General features: G+C 51.5%; 1 protein-coding gene across 1 annotated transcript in view; it reads right to left on the bottom strand.

Moving 5' to 3' along the window:
• Nucleotides 1-634, bottom strand: part of ANKRD33B (ankyrin repeat domain 33B) — a 70,914-nt gene extending 70,280 nt beyond the window's left edge. The window contains exon 1 of the mRNA XM_004761235.2: nt 106-634. Within this exon, the coding sequence (XP_004761292.2) occupies nt 106-459 (354 nt within the window). The 5' untranslated portion in view covers nt 460-634. The remainder of the gene's footprint in view (nt 1-105) is intronic.
• Nucleotides 635-17,726: the final 17,092 nt, after the last annotated feature.

Genomic DNA, 17,726 nt, shown 5'->3' with positions numbered 1-17,726 from the left:
GGCAGCGGCACAGTCACCGCGGGACCGGACAGAGCCCGGACCAGGGCGACGCGGAACGGGGGGGAGGGCGGAGGGGATGCGAAGCCCGCGGGGACGCCGACTTACCCGGCCGTTGCGGTCGGTCTCCTGCACCTCCTCGGCGCTCGGCCCCCGCCGCACCAGCGCCCTCAGCAGCCCCACGTCGTTGGCGCAGGCGGCGCGCAGGAGGGTCGCCTCCTCCGGGACGCCCTCTGGGACGCTCTCCGCATTCGCGGTGCCGTATTCCTCCTCGCCTCCGACAGGGTAGAAGGAGTCGTCCGAGGCGATGCTGCGGGTGTCGGGCAGACACGAGAAGTCCTCGTACTCCTCGTAGTCGGCAGGATCGTCCCCGGTCTGAGCGTCCCGGGGTGGGGACGGCGTCTGCGGGGACACGCGGCGCGCCCCGCCGCCCTCCGGCCCGGGCCCGGCCAGCAACACCATGCTGGCGGCCGGGGCGCGGGCCGGGAGACTGGGGCGCGGGGCGTGCGCCGGGGTCACCGCCCCTCGTGCCCTGCGGCGGCAGAAGAGCGGGGCTCCGCGCGCTCCAGCCCGGCGGAAACGAGCGCCGAGCGCCGAGCGGCTGCGCTCGGAGACTAAAGTCACTGGAGGCTGGAGAAAGCCCCCCTCGGGGGTGGGAGGAGCCGCTGGGGCTTTCCGGGCGCGGCGGGCGGGCGCGGGCGGGGACGGGCGGGGAGGAGGGCGGGGCCGCCGCACTGGAGGAGGCGCGCGCGCCCCGGTTCCCCCGCCCGGAGCCCGACAAAAGTTCCGAGCCGAGTCCTCGGCGCCGCGGGGCCCGCGCACCCGGCCGCCCTGCCCCGGAGCGGAGCGGCGCCCGCGCCGAGAACTAGAAGCAGTAACCGGAGAACCCGGGCGCCTGTGTCTCCGGCGGCGAGCGGCCCCGCCCTCCCCTTGGGCGGCCCCGGGGATGAGGGCGAGGGTGGGGGTCGGGGGACGCCGCGAGCTGAGCCTGCTCCCCGCCTGGGGAGCCGCCGAACCCCCGGGGCCCAGCACCGCCCTGGGCGTCAGGCCTCCCGGCCGCGGCTGCCAGAATTTCTCGGCACCGGAGCCGCCGAGCTCGTTTTTCCACCTCCCCGGGAGACTGGGCTCCGAGGCCACCTCCACTCCGAGCTTAAGACCGCGGAGACGCGGGGAGCAGGGCGCAGGCACGGAGGACAGCTGGGTGCCGAGGAGGCGGAGTCCACCGAGGGGTCCGGGGCTCCGCCGAGGGCCGTGACCCTCTGAACTGGGAGCTTCCGAAGGGGACGGTCCTCGGGGTCCCCCGATCCCGCGGAGCTCGGGCCAACTGTGGCTCGCAGGTTGCTCCTGAGAGTCCCCAAGCTGGTGTCTCGAGGGGCTCAGGTGGGGACGTTGGGTGAAAATGGAAGGCTCCAGGCCAGAGCCTGAGGGGCGCCCTCCTCCCCCACTCCTAGCCAGTGTCACGGTGCCGGCATCTGCGGAGTCAAGACAGAGAACGGCGTGAGGCCGGGACCGGGCTCTGACTCGGGGCCGGCTGCCAAACGCCGAGCCGGGCCGCGGGAGACTGCCGCGGTCCAGTCCCAGCGCCCCGCCGCCGGGGCCTGGCCTCTCCCGGCTTGTCCCGCTGCGGGGGGTGACTTGCCGCGGGGAGCCCCTGACCGCGGGGAAGAGAGCGTGCGACCAGCCAAATCCCCGTGGCAATGGCTGCGCGTGGAGGATGCGGATACCCCGCGGGTCACGGCCACCCCTCTCTCTGCCCCTCTCCCTCCTGACCCTTTCCACCGCTGGTGACTGCGTGTCCCCCCGGGCCCAAGGGTGGACGCAACCGGACAGAGGAAACCGTGGGGGGCTAGCTGGAGGATCCCTGGCCTGGGAGGGCAAGCTGGGGGTCTCAGTGGGGAACGCGGTCAAAACTAAGAAATCACACGGAGGACATTGGGAGAAGGCAGTTGGAGGAAATCGGAGGGGGAGACGAACCATGAGAGACTGCGGACTCAAAAACCAACTGAGGGTTTGGGGGAGTAGGGGGTTGGGTGAGCCGGGTGGTGGGTATTGCGGAGGGCGCGGATTGCGTGGAGCACTGGGCGTGGTGCATGAACAATGTATCTTGGAACATTGAAAAAAAAAGTTCAAAGAGGGGCGCCTGGATCGCTCAGTGGTTGGGTCTCTGCCTTTGGCTTGGGTCTTGATCCTAAGTGCGGGCAAGGAGACTCGCACGGGACTCCTTGCTCGGCGGGAGGCCTGCTTCTCCCTCTCCCACTCCCCCTGCTTGTGTTCCCTTTCTCATCGTCTCTGTCAAATAAATAAATAAAATCTTTAAAAGTAAAATAAAATAAAGTTCAAAGAAAAAAACTACTCTGGGGGGCAGGGGAACAGGGTTGACCTGCGAGGCCTTGTAAGCCCCTGGAGTTACGCTGCACTGGGGGAGACCCTCCGCGGCGGTGACCCCGGCGGGTGTGCTCCCTTAGCCGGCCCATCTAGAATTCAGCGGGGTCAGAACCTGGCTTCCGAGGGGATCAGGAGGGTGGGAAGCAGGAGGGCCGCGATTTCCAGTAAAGACACAACCATGCACTGAGCGAGCCGTGACCACGGGCGCACTGGCTTCCTTCTGTACTGGGGCTTTCTTTCTGAAGCCCAAAATACCCAAATCAAGATCTACCTCTTTTTCGGTAGCCGGCCAAATTTACATAAATTCCCACTGGGAATTTCCACCTTTCAAGGTTGACGGTGGTTTTAGCCTTCTCCAAAGGCCTGTTGCTTGAGGTCGGGGGATTTACAAGTTGAAGTGCCCCGGGAGGGCTGGGCTGGGTTTGCCAGCCCCCTCCTCCTAACCAAGTACTGAGCGGGTCTGCGCAGGGTCTCAGGGTCGTCATTAAATTTGTGGAGCATAACAAATAGCATGGAGGACAAGGGGTGTTAGAGAGGAGAAGGGAGTCGGGGGAAATTGGAAGGGGAGGTGAATCATGAGAGACTATGGACTCTGAAAAACAATCTGAGGGGTTTGAAGTGGGGGGGGTGTGGGAGGTTGGGGTACCGGGTGGTGGATATTATAGAGGGCACGGATTGCATGGAGCACTGGGTGTGGTGGAAAAATAATCAATACTGTTTTTCTGAAAATAAACAAATTGAAAAAAATTAAAAAAAAAAAAAAAAAAAAAAAAAAAAAGAACCCTAGCGAGGTGAGGCCGGTCTTTGCGCAACTCCAGCCCTAGAACCAAACAACACGCACCTTCTTCTGGAGTCCAGCCGCCCTGTGGTCCTCATTACTCAATAACTAAGCACCGGAACTCAGGCCCTATCTTCCAAGTTCACCACTTCCTCCTTGTCTTTCTTAGAAATTTGGATCCAAATAGCACTGCAATGGGGTTTCCCCCCCAAAGAGAAATTTCTGGAGCCCTTTGCTCCAGATAAGGACTCCAGATAAGGTCATTTGTGAGTGACCAGCCCCCAAACCGGAGCAGCTCATTTCCCCTTTTATCACAAAGACAATAGGTTCTCAGTGTTGCTAAAAGAACACAAAATGAGGCACGTGGATGTTTAATAAGGTCAACACTCACGCGTACAAAATCTGCAGAGAAAGGCCAAAGTAGCTTACCAAAACTGCCGACACACTCAGGATAACTTTACATCTCAAGAAATTGCATTGTCTCCAAGACTTCAGTTTCAATGAACTATTTTAATTTATGAGGGTTTTTTAAAGTTTTATATATATTGCAATTACACAATTTGCCAATTTAGTTGGATAATTTGTCTTTGGACCATTAAAAATATATACACTTCAGTTCTATTTCTGGAACAGGCCACCTAACCGTAACACAACAGGGAAGTCTTTCAAAATTACAAACAGTGTGTTCAGAACTGAGCGCACCTGTAGGAACATCGCACCCCCGCTGTAGGAACATGCACCCCCACCTTCGTTTGGAAGGCAGAGGATGGAGTAAATCCAAGTCTGCTCCAGGGTTCATAACCCGGGCTGCAGGGTGGATGCAAGGAAGGCTTGGTTTTAAACCTCCGCAGGCCGTCTAGATTTAGCACACAATAAGTATCAACTTACCCTTTATTTTAAAACTGCTCTGAAGGACTGGTTCTGCAAATATGTTGCGGTTTGCAGAGAGAACTAGCCCAAGTGAGGTGAATGAGAAATGCTTTTTATTTTTTCCATAGGAAAGGCAGTGTGACAGGGGTTGAAGAGCGGATTGGGGTATCGGACTCAGCTTCCTCTAAGGATTCTACCACTGTTAAATCACAACCCTATGGCTCTAAATTTTATTTATTTGACGGAGAGAGAGGCAACACGAGCAGGGGGAGTGGGAGAGGGAGAAACAGGCTTCTCGCCGAATGTAGGGCTTGAACCCAGGGTTCTGGGATCCTGACCTGAGCTGAAGGAAGATGCTTAACGACCAAGCCAGCCCGGAGCCCCAAATGGCTCTAGATTTTGAATGTCTATTACTAAGGGTATAGTCAGGTATACTGTGGGTATATAACCTTAATTCAGTAAATAAAATAAAAACATGACTAAAAAAGCCAAATGGGAGAAAAACAAAACAATTGTGCTGCCTGTTACAAACAATTCACACCAGATTCTAGTGAATTTGCTTACAAATCAAGAAGAAAAAGCAGCACCTTAACCAATTTTCTTACCCTGGGAGGGTAGCAATAAAACTCTTTAAAGTGAAAATCGAGGGCGCCTGGGTGGCCCAGTGGGTTAAGCCGCTGCCTTCGGCTCGGGTCATGATCTCGGGGTCCTGGGATCGAGCCCCGCATCGGGCTCTCTGCTCCGCGGGAAGCCTGCTTCCCTCTCTCTCTCTCTCTCTCTGCCTGCCTCTCTGCCTACTTGTGATCTCGGTCTGTCAAATAAATAAATAAAATCTTTAAAAAAATAAAAAATAAAGTGAAAATGGCTGTTTGCTAGCCTTCTAGAAAAGTGCATCATAGCCTGGCCTGGGGCTTGCTTTCCTGGGATCAGGACAGAGTGATAGGCTCAGTCAAAAGGAAATTAAGCGGGCCCCTGGGTGGCTCAGTGGGTTGAGCCTCTGCCTTCAGCTCAGGTCATGATCTCAGGGTCCTGGTATGGAGCCCCCATAGGGCTCTGCTCAGTAGGAAGCCTGCCTACCCCTCTCTCTCTGCCTGCCTCTCTGCCTACTTGTGATCTCTGTCTGTCAAATAAAATAAATAAAATCTTTAAACAAAAACAAAAAAAAGGAAATTAAGGTCAGCCCTTGGTTGGTGTCAAAGGAAGAAAATGGGGTATCAGGATGAGTTTGGGGTCCCTTGGCTAGGTTTCACAAGGGCTGAGAAGCTCCACTGTCTGGCTCCCACTCCCCCCCCCCCAAGAATTCAACTCCAAGGTCAGGGTCTGGAGAAGGGTGTTGCCTTTGAGGTTCACAGGGCACTCCTTCACCCCCACTACCTGGGAGAGAAGCAGAAGCCAGTGGAAATGGAACACCTTTCAGTCTCTCGTTTTTAAAAAAAGTTTAAAAACCAAAATTATTTGATGTGGAGTTTTCGCAAATTTCCCTGGGTTGACTACAATACGTGGAAGCAGCCTACAGTATCCCAAAGTCAGTCTGTCTATAGAATGACGAGACCAGCTTACCCTTCTGATCTGCTTAGAAATATAAAGAAAAGTCTCTGTGTTTATTTCTGGATCTCCTTATTAAAGAGATTAGCGGCTGTCTGGCCCTCACACAGGATCCCCAGTCCCGAGAGCTGAATGGATCTAACCATTTTACAACTTCCTTGGCTATTTTTAGGGAGCATTTCTGCCTTTGTGGTTAAATATTTGGAGGAAGTACATGGCGTGTGTGTACCTATTGCCAATTCTTCTCCCTTTTTCTTGCTCTTGGCGGGAATTAGCAGTAACAGAGCACAGTTAGGGAAGGCCTGTTTACTCAAGGACAAAAGGCCTTGGGTCCTCATCTGACTAAAGGTGGTTATTTTTCAAGATTGAGGTTAAGATTCTGAAGGTCAGTTCGGAGAGTCCAATGCGATGTCAAAAGTTGTTTGTTAAACAACTTACACAACGGAAGGCTTCTCCCTGCCCCCCACCCCCATCTCCCAGGACAGCTCCATGGCTCATGCCTTCTGACTAGCTCTCAGGGCCCTGTGTTCCAGCGATTTCTGCACAACTGTCTTCCTTCTCAAAACCCGAGCAACGCACCACCCTAGGGGGGAAGACTTAGTAGGACCCTGGGGGATGTCCGGGTTCTGGACCAGCTTCTGACCTTCCAAGGTTACCTGTAAAGTCAAATTTGTATCTGCTGGTGCGTGACTACCGTGCTCAGGCTGCCCAGGGTCACCAACCAAGGAGGCTCGAGGCCCAGGGCTGGTGGTGCTGCTTCTAGAGGCCCATCCTGAGAAACCAAACAGAGAGGCGTCACACGAGGCTCCGGGCCTGGACCCCCAGGTGCTTGACACAGGTCTCTGAGCACCGCCTTCCGGACGCTCTCCCTCACTGAGCATAAATGCAAACACTAAACCAGATTTTTTAAATGACCGTTGGTGAATCATACATTTTGGGTTGCACCTATCACTTGGCCTAATCTCGTGCGGGTGGGTTTCGGGTCAAAGTGTACCCATGGGGACAGAGCTAAGGGCGGAGAGAGTTTGGGCTGGGCTGCAGTGCATGCTGGGAGAATCGTGGGGCAAACACAGAAAAAAATGAAACAAAAAGTGTCAGTCCCCTGCGGTGCTCCTTGATTGGGGCTGCTGCATCGGAACATCACAGAGTGGGGGGCTTACACCATTCTGGGGGCTGGAAAGTGGAAGACCAAGGTGCCCGGAGGGTTACTTTCTTCGGAGTGCTGTGAGAAAGGATCCGTTTCACGGCTGTCCCCGACTTCCCGCAATCTGCCGGCAATCTTCGGAGCTGCCTGGTCTCTGACATCACCATCTGTCTCCAAACGCACCTTCAGGGGGGCCGTTCTCTGTGTCTGGGTCTCTGTGCCCACTTCCCCGGGATTTTGAGAACAGCAGTCAGGGACTGTCCCTCGGTTAGTGTCCAGCTTGGTTTCGGTTCAGGTCCTGATCTCATGGGTCGTGGGATGGAGCCGCACCTGCTCAGCAGGGGGTCTGCTTGAAGACTCTCTCCCCCCCCCCCCCGCCCCTCCCCCTGCTCTTCTCTCTCTGAAATAAAAAAATAAATATTTTTTAAAAAACAGTCATATTAATGCAAGAAATACATAGTATGTCAAATACCATTAAGTGCCAAGGGAGAACGAAAGCAGGGAGAGAAAATGGGAGGGTCCAGGGGTCACACCTGCAGACGAGAGTTAGGGACGCTCCCACTGAGGAGGGGGCTTTTGAATTCAGACCTGAAGGAAGCTGTGGTGGGAGCGAAGCTGGTCATGGGGTCCTGATCTGTCCCTGCCTCCCAGTCTCATGCCCACAACGGCCTTCCCAATTCTTCCCCTTGGCCGCCCAGGCCAACCGACCACCCTCCCCAAAGCCCTCACCTCGTGCTCCACAGAGAAGATGAAACCAGCCTCCTGGGGGAGGGCCCTTGACTGATGGCTTCGTTGAGACTCACCGGCCTCTGACCTTTGTCACGGTTCAGTCTCCAGTGGAAGAGGCACCTGTCCCGACCGCCACACCCAGAGCCCTCCTCCCTGGGGACTCTTGACAGCCCCTCTGACCCAAATTCAATGCCCTGCAAGGTCGGCTGTCAGCCTGAACGCTGACAACCCAGAGGAGACCCAGTCCAGGTCGCCTGCATTCACTCCGCAGCTCCCCTAGGGCAGAGCCAGGAAGTGGGGATCCCCCTCACTCCATGGCTCCAGGGCCTGGCCCTGTGGCTCCAGGAAGGAGAAGGCAGTGGGCGTTCTGCCCATGGAACTGCTGAGGGGCAAGTCTGGCTGAAGGACCGTGAGCTAAAGTTCGAAGTTCAAGAACAGAGACCATTCTGGCCCCGCAGCATCCTAGGGCAGCAGGGATCCAGACTCTTCTCCTGAAGCATGCTTTGGTGAACCAGTGCAAGAGACAGCCGAGCAATCCCGCCTTAGCCATGACCCTAAATCTGACCGCCCTGCCTGACCTGCAGTGCCCTACAGGGCAGAGTTTGTAGGAATGAGATCTGCTCCTTTGCGCCGTGGGGAGCGGCAGCGCCCGCACTTACTACTTTTTACCCGTGCGTCTTTCTACACTTGAGCACGCCAGCCTCCGGTTCCGTGGCTGGAAGGGTGTGGGTGCTCTCCACAACCCCCAGAACACTTCGGTGTTTTAGTCTTGGACCCAAAATAGCCCCAGTTTACGAGGATAACATCCCAAAGTTCTATTCTTCCCTCTCCTAATCTGGAGTTACTCAGTCATCTAGTCTATGGAGCGAGGCAGAAGCACAATCAGCGGCTCAATCTGCACATTTTATCATAGATTTTCCACGGAGTCCTCCCCCCCCCCCCCGTGACTCATGCCCGCATTTGCTGCAATGGCAGCTGGTTGCTGAGTTCCCCTCACCCACGGGGCTGTAAGGAGATTACAGGAATAGGCTCCCCTTTGAGAAGAGACCTGCTTCTGGTGTCTTGTTGACGAGCCCCGACCTCCTGTCCTTGGTCATTCTCACTGACTGCATTTCTTATCTAAGCACTGATTCAACGGGAGGGACCGAGAAAGCATTCCAGCGTGGTCCTGGTCGGAAAAGCAGCAGATCCAGTTGAGGAGGACCCCGCAGAGAGCAGGCCCTCAGTCACATCCTTGAATCCAGGTAGCTGTGGCGAGAGACTGCTTCTGTTGAAGGCAGCAGCTGGACCAGAGTCTGGATATGATACAAAACTTGATGCATGCTCTTGGGACAGGGGATCCTTTAGGTGACTGTGTTGGCTGTGGAGTGGGTCGTGGTAACTCTCATTCAAGACTAACAACGCGTGTGTCAGGTGAGAGGCACGGTAAGGTGACCCGCATCACTGTTGTCTTGTCCTAGATGGCCAAGGGGCTCCGGTGGTCCCCATTCTTCCTGGCAGGACCCCATCCCCCACCACGCACCACAGAGGATGCGGCATGACAACTGTTTCCACGTCACCTAACTGTCTCTCTGTTGCATCGTTTGTCCCCACTCCCCATGCCAGTCGCCGGTCCTCGAGCCCCACATTCCCAGGCCCTTCTCTAGGGGGTCAGGGGAACAGCCCCATGTCTAAACTATGTTAGTCTATGTTTCTAAAATGTTTTCCCTAAGTTCCCCAAATATCTCATACTAAACTGTTTCTTTTCTCCCCAAACCAGCCCTCTTAGGGCTCTTTGCTTTAGTGTCCCCTACTCTAGCCTCCCCTGCTAAAAGAAGAAGCGTCCTAGAAATGGGGGTGTGGCCACCACACTGGGAGGGGCTTAGAGCCATTCACCAATGTTTGTGCCCATTCTTGGTTTCCGCTAACTAGACACTCCCCACTTCCTACCCCCCACCCCTGCCAGGACCACCTGGTCCTGGCAGACAACCTGACTCTGCAGTGTCGGGGTCCTCAGGCTCTTCCCCCTGGGACCATCCTCCCCTAGCAATCCCATCTCCCTGGCTTTGCCCACAGCAAGGGCTCTTGAGTCCCAAGCCCAAAGCATTAAAGACTCCACCATATTGCCCCGTGGATCACGCCACTGGAGGTCCCTCAGGCATCCTGGGACACTTCCTGGGCCAGACTGAACTCACACTAACTGAGTCCTCCTCTGCTCTCCTTAAGTTGAACGACATCAGCACCTCCCCAAGAACCCACGACATCAGCACCTCCCCAGGAACCCACGACATCAGCACCTCCCCAGGAACCCACGCCAGGGACTGTCCCCTTCTGCTTGCCGCACTCCCCCCAGCTCTCCCAGCACCGCTACTCCTCTCTGTTCCCCATCCCGTTCCACTGCCACATCCGGTCTCTCCTCAGGTGGCCAGTCTGGTTTTGCCTCCATAACCCCAGCCTGACGCCAACCATGGCACATGGCGGCATAGGACACAACGGTTATGCTTCAAGTTGACACATCTGGTTCGAAATCCCAGTCAGCACCAACGCTGTGACTCAGTCATTGGCTCTTGGGTATGCACCCAGCACAAGGGCATGCGATGGGACACCATAACCCCATGAAAACGGGAGAACTAGGCTATGCTCGCTCAGCAACAGGAATAAATGTCACCCCCATAATGCTGGCCGAAAGAAACCAAACCACAAGAACACGTGTTGTATGATTCCATTTATACAAAGTCAAACATCAGGCAAAACTGATGTTTAAACACAAAATGGTGTCACTTAAGCCAAGTCACCAAATCTGGACTAACACCGAAACTATTTGCAGTTTCAACTCCCTCTGGAAATGTAGTCGGACCAGGTCCATCAGGAATTGTCTGATAAGCCTTCTCTGTCCCCAGTCCCCAAAACCACCCCAAGGCTGATGAGGTAATGGGCGTATAGACCCCTCCCCCCCCTCCCCTTCCGGCGCCGTGATCTCCCCTGAACCCATCCTTTCTTCCCTTTCGCTAAAACTTTCTATAAAAAGCTTCCATTTTGGGGGGCTCCTTACAGCTCTCCCCCACTTGCTAGACGGAATGCCACCGGGCTCATGAATCATTTGATACAACCAATTAGATCTTCACCTTTACTTGGTTGACTTTCATTTTTGTGAACACCGAGCTCTTTTGCGGGAAATCTGAATAATGTTTACCTCTGGGGAGGAGGGGGGGCAGTGACCGGGGAAGGGGTCAGGAGGTGTGTGGGACACTTGGGATCTCAGGCCCTATTGTCATCCGCAGAGACGGCTCACAGATGGGTTTGCTGGGAGATCTGCAGCCTTATGTCGATCTACACCCTTACAATTTTTCCCAACATACACCACACTTCAATAAATTTCTTAAAAACTCTAGCTTAGGCAAGTTGTTTATCCTCTCCAGGACTACCTATCCTCTCTAGAGATCGTACCGCCTGCCTTACAAGGTTGAGCAAAACGTTACCTGGAAGAGGGTTAACATGGAAATTAACCGAGTGAGCACTCGATTGATATTAGCTGCTCTTATGCATTCGCCCTCCCTGGAGGAAAAGATAAATCAAGAGCCCAGCTCTCTCCCAACGCAAAAATTATTTTAATCCCTGTCGCTAGAGGCTACCCTCTGGAGGATAGCCCCCCCCCCCTCGCCTCATAACCTCCCACTGAGAATGGAATTCCTATCTCCACCCTACCCAGTGGGGCAAGAAGGGGCCTCCTCTGGCTCCAGATCCCCTCAGGTCTGGAATTTGGAACTGTTTCTAGCCTTACTCATGTTTTAGACATTTCTTCTTGGCTCAGGAGCTTAACCATTATTAACATCACTGTTGACCCCAAATTCCCCATGGCCAGATCACCGACTGGAATGGCTACCCAGGGTGCCCCTCAGACCTACTGCTGCGCATTATTTAACCCAAAGAATGACCCTGGCAATGAAGCATGTGTCCAGTAGCTCCCAATCCCGAGCTAGCCCACCAGAATACACACTATTCTTCAAGATCAGCCTGCTCTGGTGACATTATTAACAGAATTCCCAGGCCAAGAAAGACCTGAGTTTTCCTCAACTAGCAGAAGAGTCTCGCAGCTAATGTTCAACCTCTGTGCTCCAATTTCTCGGTCTATCAAGATGGGAATAGTAATAGTGCGTTCCTCACAGTTTCGTTAATGAGGATTAAATGAGCTAATTTATGTAAAATGCTTAAAACAGAGGCTGGCACATAATAAGCATTACATAAGCGTAAGGATTGGCACTCCCATTGTTCTTTAGAACACAAGCACATTGTTTCTTCGGTGTAACTGTGAAGGGTGAGCCCAGTCTTCCTCTGCCCGAACCAGCCTCCAGTTATACACGATTCCAGAAAAAAAAAAAAAAACCTTGGAGAAGCAGGGTAGAGCTTGGGGAGAGTACCAGCCACCTGAGACCCAGGTCCAATTCTGGAAGATTAGCGCGTGAAGCAGTAAAGAGGGTTAGCAGGATTCCATCATCATACTCTCCAACCCCCCAGTGCTGAGGCATTGGTGGACCCATCTTGGGCCATCTCCAGGAAGCCCATGGCCATTGCCCGGGCAGGCTTCCGGCAGCTGTGGCCACAATGTCCCCTTCCTTGACACACAGTAGCCCTTCTACACCTCAGGCCCTTCTGCAGCAGTGAAACACCGTCCCCTCCAATCTGCCTGCCTTCTCTCCTTGTGGCCTGGGACAGGAACACGGGAATGACAAGCACGGGCAAGCTTCCAGGAATTTACAGACTCCTGCAACCACAGGCCTGATCTGGAGTTGCTGGGTCCCTTCCACCAAGGTATGTGGACGCCCCATTGGCCTTTTACCCTCGGCTTTCAGAGGGACAACTCGGTCTCCGGGAAACTTCCTCTACTCCTTGCCAATGCCTTCTTGGGGCCTAATGATTTCTGCTGGAGGGCCTCCTCCTCAGTCCTGAAGGCAGAAGAGCCATAAACCATGGGTATTCCCTGGTCTTGGTGAGTATTTACAGCTTTGAAACCTTCCAAACCTGAAATCCAGTTATCTGACTTCAATTCTATTGAGTGATTACCACAAAACTTTGAAAATCTAACTTTAAATGGCTCAGAACCAGTTTCTTCCATCAGAACCAGTTTTTAGTAAGTACAGCTTTGCTTCTGGCTGTCCTTGGAGGCTGACACATACTTCCCCACCAACCTGAGGGATTTCACCAGACCCGGTCTGTAATTAAATGAGATAGTACTGTGCATGCTATCTTTTTACTCCTCTTTCTACTTGAGAATATGATGTAGATATCTCAACATGATGTTATGGGTTGAACTCTATCCCCCAGAGAGATAATGTTGCAGTCCTAACTCCCAGTGCCTCAGAATGTGACTTTATTTGGAAGCAGGATCATTGCAGATATAATTAGTTGTTATAGTTGTTTCTTTCTTTTTTTTTTTTTTTTAAGATGTTATTTTTAAGTAATCTCTACACCCAACGTGGGGCTTGATCTCACAACCAGGAGATCAAGAGTCGCATGCTTTTGCAACCAAGCCAACGAGGCACCCCAGATTGGTTAAATTAAGATGAGGTCATCCCGGATAGGTTGAACCTTCATCCAATAGGACTGGGGTCCTTTTAAGAAGAGAAGGGACACATGCAAGGAGAAAGCCATGCAAAGACAGAGGTGGGATGTCTAGAAACCACCAGAAGCTGGAAGAGGTGAGGAAGGATCCTCTCCAGGTTTCAGAGACAGCATGTCTCCCCTGACACCTTGATTTCAGACTTCTGGTCTCCAGAAGTGGGAGGCAATAAATTTTTGTTCTTTTAAGCTGCCTGGTTTGTGGTACTTTGTTATAACAGCACAGAAAATGGCACTAACGAATACTAATCTACAAATTTGTTTTTCTTAAGATTTATTCATTTACTTGAGAGAGAAAGAGAGCACGTTCTGGGGTGGGGGCCAAAGGGAGGGACAGAGGGAGAGCGAGAGAGAGAATCTCAAGCACACTAGGCATTAAGGGCAGAGCCCAAACAGGGCTCGATCCCAGGACCCAGAGATCATGACTTGAGCCGAAACTGAGAGTCAGGCACTCAGCTGACTGAGCCACCCAGGCACCCCTCACCCACGAATTTCTTAGCGGTTGTATAGCATTGAATTACACAGTCACACCGTAATTTACTTAAACAATCCAAAGTTGATGAGCCCTTAATTTATTTCCAGTGGGAAAATACAAAGCATGCCCTTGTATAAATCTATCTTTAAATCCTTAAAGTTATGACTAAAAATGGAATTATTTATATACTTTTCAACACTTTTGGAAAATTTAAACTAAAGCACCTAATAAAGAAGGGAATAGAAAAGCTTATAAATAGAAAAAATGTTAAGCAAATTAATTGCCAAAAAATTTCCAAAAAAATAGATTAAAAGGAAATGTTTTATCTGATAACTTTCCCAATTCATAAGAGCTGACTTTCTAGCTCTCTAGCTATGCCACAAGAAGCAATGGGGGGGGGGGGCGGGGAAGAAAAAGAAAAGAAAGCTTTAGACACTTGAATTCAGCAGCAAAAATGGAAGAGACTGGAAAAAACGGGAACAGAATCTATGACACCACTGGAAATCACTACACCATACTGAATAGTGGTTAAATTGGATCGGCGAGCATTGTCTTTCTAAAACGCAGGAGAGATGGAGAAGGTGTTCCTAGGACAGAACTCAATTGAACCTCCTCGGAACAGAACAGACTCCTACAGTGTTGCTACCAGTTACAGCACGGGGCTGAAGGGTGCCCCACAAAATTTGTTTCTACCCAGTCCCTGTTCATGGAGCCTGATTTGGAAGTAGGGTCTCTGCAGAGGTCATTGAGTTCTGATGAGGTCATCCTAAGTGAAGGTGGACCCTAATCCAAAATGACTGGTGCCCCCCCTATAGGCAGAGGGACATTTGGACGCGGAAACCCAGACACCAGGAGAAGGCCACGTGAGGACAGACGCCAAACTGGGCTGTGCGCCGCCCAGCCATGGGCCACCAAGCGCAGACCTCCAGCGACTGCCAGAGACTAGAAGGGGTGAGGAAGGGTCCTCCCCTGGTGTCTCCCGAGAGAGCACAGACTCCTGGCCCCCAGAACTGGGCAACCAGCGATTTCTGCCGCTCGAAGCCCCTCAGTTCACGGTACTTGATGGTGGCAGCCACAGGAAGCTAAGACAGTCAGCCGCAACTTACTGAGACATAAAACTGTTCAAAGACAATGGAGGCTACACCCACAGGCGGGAAGGTTGCCGGAGGTAAACCATGTGTAGCTTCTCTGAAGCATGGACCTCCCGCATCACTACAATTCCCTGCCTCCAGCATCCAAACTTGAACATGAAGATGGGCTGGTCCGCTTATCTACACGAGTCCACAGATGTCATGAGTCATTCGATCACTACAATTCAATTTACAGAGAGAGGACATTGCTGACCCACCATTTATAACATTTTGCTTAAAGGATATAGGATTTCAGACTTCAAATAAGTGACTGACAAACGGCGTTTTAATGCCCAACTCGTTCATAACCCAAGGCCTGCCTCTTTTAGTGCTTCTGTCTCACGTGCACTTGAGCAAATCAGCGTAGTTGAGATGTGCAGAGGGACTCTTGCTCCCCGAGATTCGCTGCCGCGTCATTCCACGGTAAGCAGTTTATATGCAAGTATTGGGTGGCAGAGGACGTCAGAATACAGAATGCAGGAATGAAGCATAGTGAGTGCCTTATCTCAAGTCACCTCTGGAGAATTCAAAACGCATATTTGTTTTATATACAAACTACAGAGAATAAATAGCAAGCCTCCTGAACATCAGGGATAAGCAGAAAACAAAGCAAGAAAGCCTTGAGAGAAAACTCATGTGTTCATATAACGTGTTGTGTTCACCGCTGTAGAAATTTAATTCATTCTGCTGTTTCCTGCTACACAGTATAGGAGCTGTTTTGATACAAATAGACATATATCTTAAAAATAACATCGGGTTACATAATCATAATTACATACTGTAATAAAGTGTAAAAATAGACCTTGGGACTGTCTTCTGTCTGTACCGGTTAGCCCTTGTCCTGATAAGGTGGAATCAGACCTTGGCTGAGAGAGAGGACCTAAATCTCGCCATTGGCTGTGGTGGGCTCAGGCCAAGGGCAGGACTGGGAAACCGGAGGTGGAACCAGCACCGTGGGTCTCAGACATGTCTGGCGTCTGGACCAGGCATCACACCACACTGTCCGTCATGTTCCAAGTACAGGAACGGTGTTGGTGTCAAAACCTTGCATTTTTGCTCCACCGCTTTTTGTTTCCTTCTGGACAGTTGAAGATGACATCACAAGTGCCCGATGATGTCAGCTAAGGATTCACAGAAATGGATGGAGTATTTTTTCAGTATGTAGGACTTCCTTAAATGTTGTGTAATTATGTCAGAAATTCTTTTTTTTTTTTAAGATCTTATTTATTTATTTGACAGACAGAGATCACAGGAGGCAGAGAGAGAGAGGGGAAGCAGGCTCCCCACTGAGCAGAGAGCCCGGTTCGGGGCTCGATCCCAGGACCCTGAGATCAAGACCTGAGCCAAAGGCCAGAGGCTTAACCCACTGAGCCACCCAGGTGCCCCTTATGTCAGAAATTCTTGATTTAAATGCTCTTTTGGTCAAAATACTTTAAGAGGATTTTCTGTATGTTTATACACTTGTGTTTCCGCAAAAGGAAATTTTCTGCTGCAGGTAAGACAGGACAGAACCAGAGCACCATATCAGGAACCCACGAAGCGCTGAAGGTTTTGTATGGTTCAGCTCCTCCATTCCCCAAACCGACGGGACAACAGGAGCTATGAAGTCAGCCTTTCCCGGTGGAGAAGCTCCTGTGATCATTTGCAGCTTGCGAACTGCCAAAGTTGTCTTTGGAGAAGAATCTAAGAAAAAAAATTGGACTGCTGTTTAAGCTCGTCCAGTTTTTCAATCAAATAATGATTAGCTGAATTTGCTTAGGACATCAGACTTCAAGATGTGCAGAACATTGATTTAGTGCCCCTCTTTTCCCTATTACTTGTGGTGAATGAACCAATCAAGGAAATGGAGCTTCATAATCTGATCAGGCATCGTGGGCTCAAAATACTGTTGGACACAAAATGTGGTTTGCTCAGGTCTTCGAGAAAGCGGAGGATATTTTTGAAACAGAGTGAAAATTCTTCCAAGTAAATTGGCCAGATAGAAAAAAAAGCATTAATGGGGTTCTGCACTGGTGGTTCTGAAATGCTGGGCTTCGCAGATACCGAGTGAAAACAAAAGGAAAACACTCATTTCAGGAGCATGCTGGGCCATGCCTCATCAGCAGTACCTTTCAGCAGACTGTCCAGAAATTGATAAGAAGACCTCCACTAACGGAAAGTTAATTACATGCGTCAGCCCCCAGACGACTCACTTTGCACTCCATGAAGATCTGTGCTGCCCCGAGGTTTGTTGATTGACAAAGTGAAATACACATTTTCACCTGCTGCAAGAGGCAGATGTATTTTTGAAATCCTAGAGAGAAGACAGGCATCTGTAAACATCTGAAAATGATATCTTTCAGCAAAGCTCTATCATCTTTGACAACTATTTTTGGAAGTTTGAATATAAACTTCCCCTTATTAAAGATATTTAGCACCCAGTCAAGCCATGGATGCTGGGAATCCTTGCTAAAATTGTCTTTGTATACCTTTTTTTCAACTGAAAACTTTCACAGACAAAGTTCTTGAAAAGAATTCCATGAGTTTCAAGAATTTCAAAAAAATGAATTTGTATCTAGGGCGAGTATCGGCTGAATTTAGGGACTATTTTCTAGACGGCATGACTGAAAAATCTCTTTTTGGAGCTTATCAATAAGCTCCCTTTCCCCCTAATATTCCATCTGTGCCAGAAAACATGTCCAAGAAGAAATTTTGAAATTTGAGCTTTTACCAAAGATAACTTTGATAACAGACAATCACTGCAGAGCAGAAGGGGTCTGGCGGGAGCCTCTGTTGCCATTTCCCCCTTCCTAAGGGGAAGTAGATTTTCATTTGGATGCACCTGCTCTGTCCAGGAGAAGCCTAAGGTTTGAGGGGGAAGGTGAAACCACTTCCCCATTCCAGCATCTGGGCTGACTTATCGCATATCAGTGCCTCACGGTGCCTGTCCCATCACTGGTCGTGGGATGATCGTGTGACCCTCACACCTGGGAGATTGGCAGACAGACCCACTCCGTCTCCCACTGGATATTAGGGAGGAAATAGGTGGCTTTGACCTCTACAGGTCCACAAGGGGAACACTTCTCCCAATAAAACTAT

The sequence above is a fragment of the Mustela putorius genome, unplaced genomic scaffold, assembly GCF_011764305.1.
Source record: "Mustela putorius furo isolate JIRA1106 unplaced genomic scaffold, ASM1176430v1.1 tig00000589_pilon_pilon_pilon, whole genome shotgun sequence".
In the NCBI taxonomy this organism is placed as follows: Eukaryota; Metazoa; Chordata; class Mammalia; order Carnivora; family Mustelidae; genus Mustela; species Mustela putorius.
This window is presented reverse-complemented; position numbering and strand designations above follow the sequence as displayed.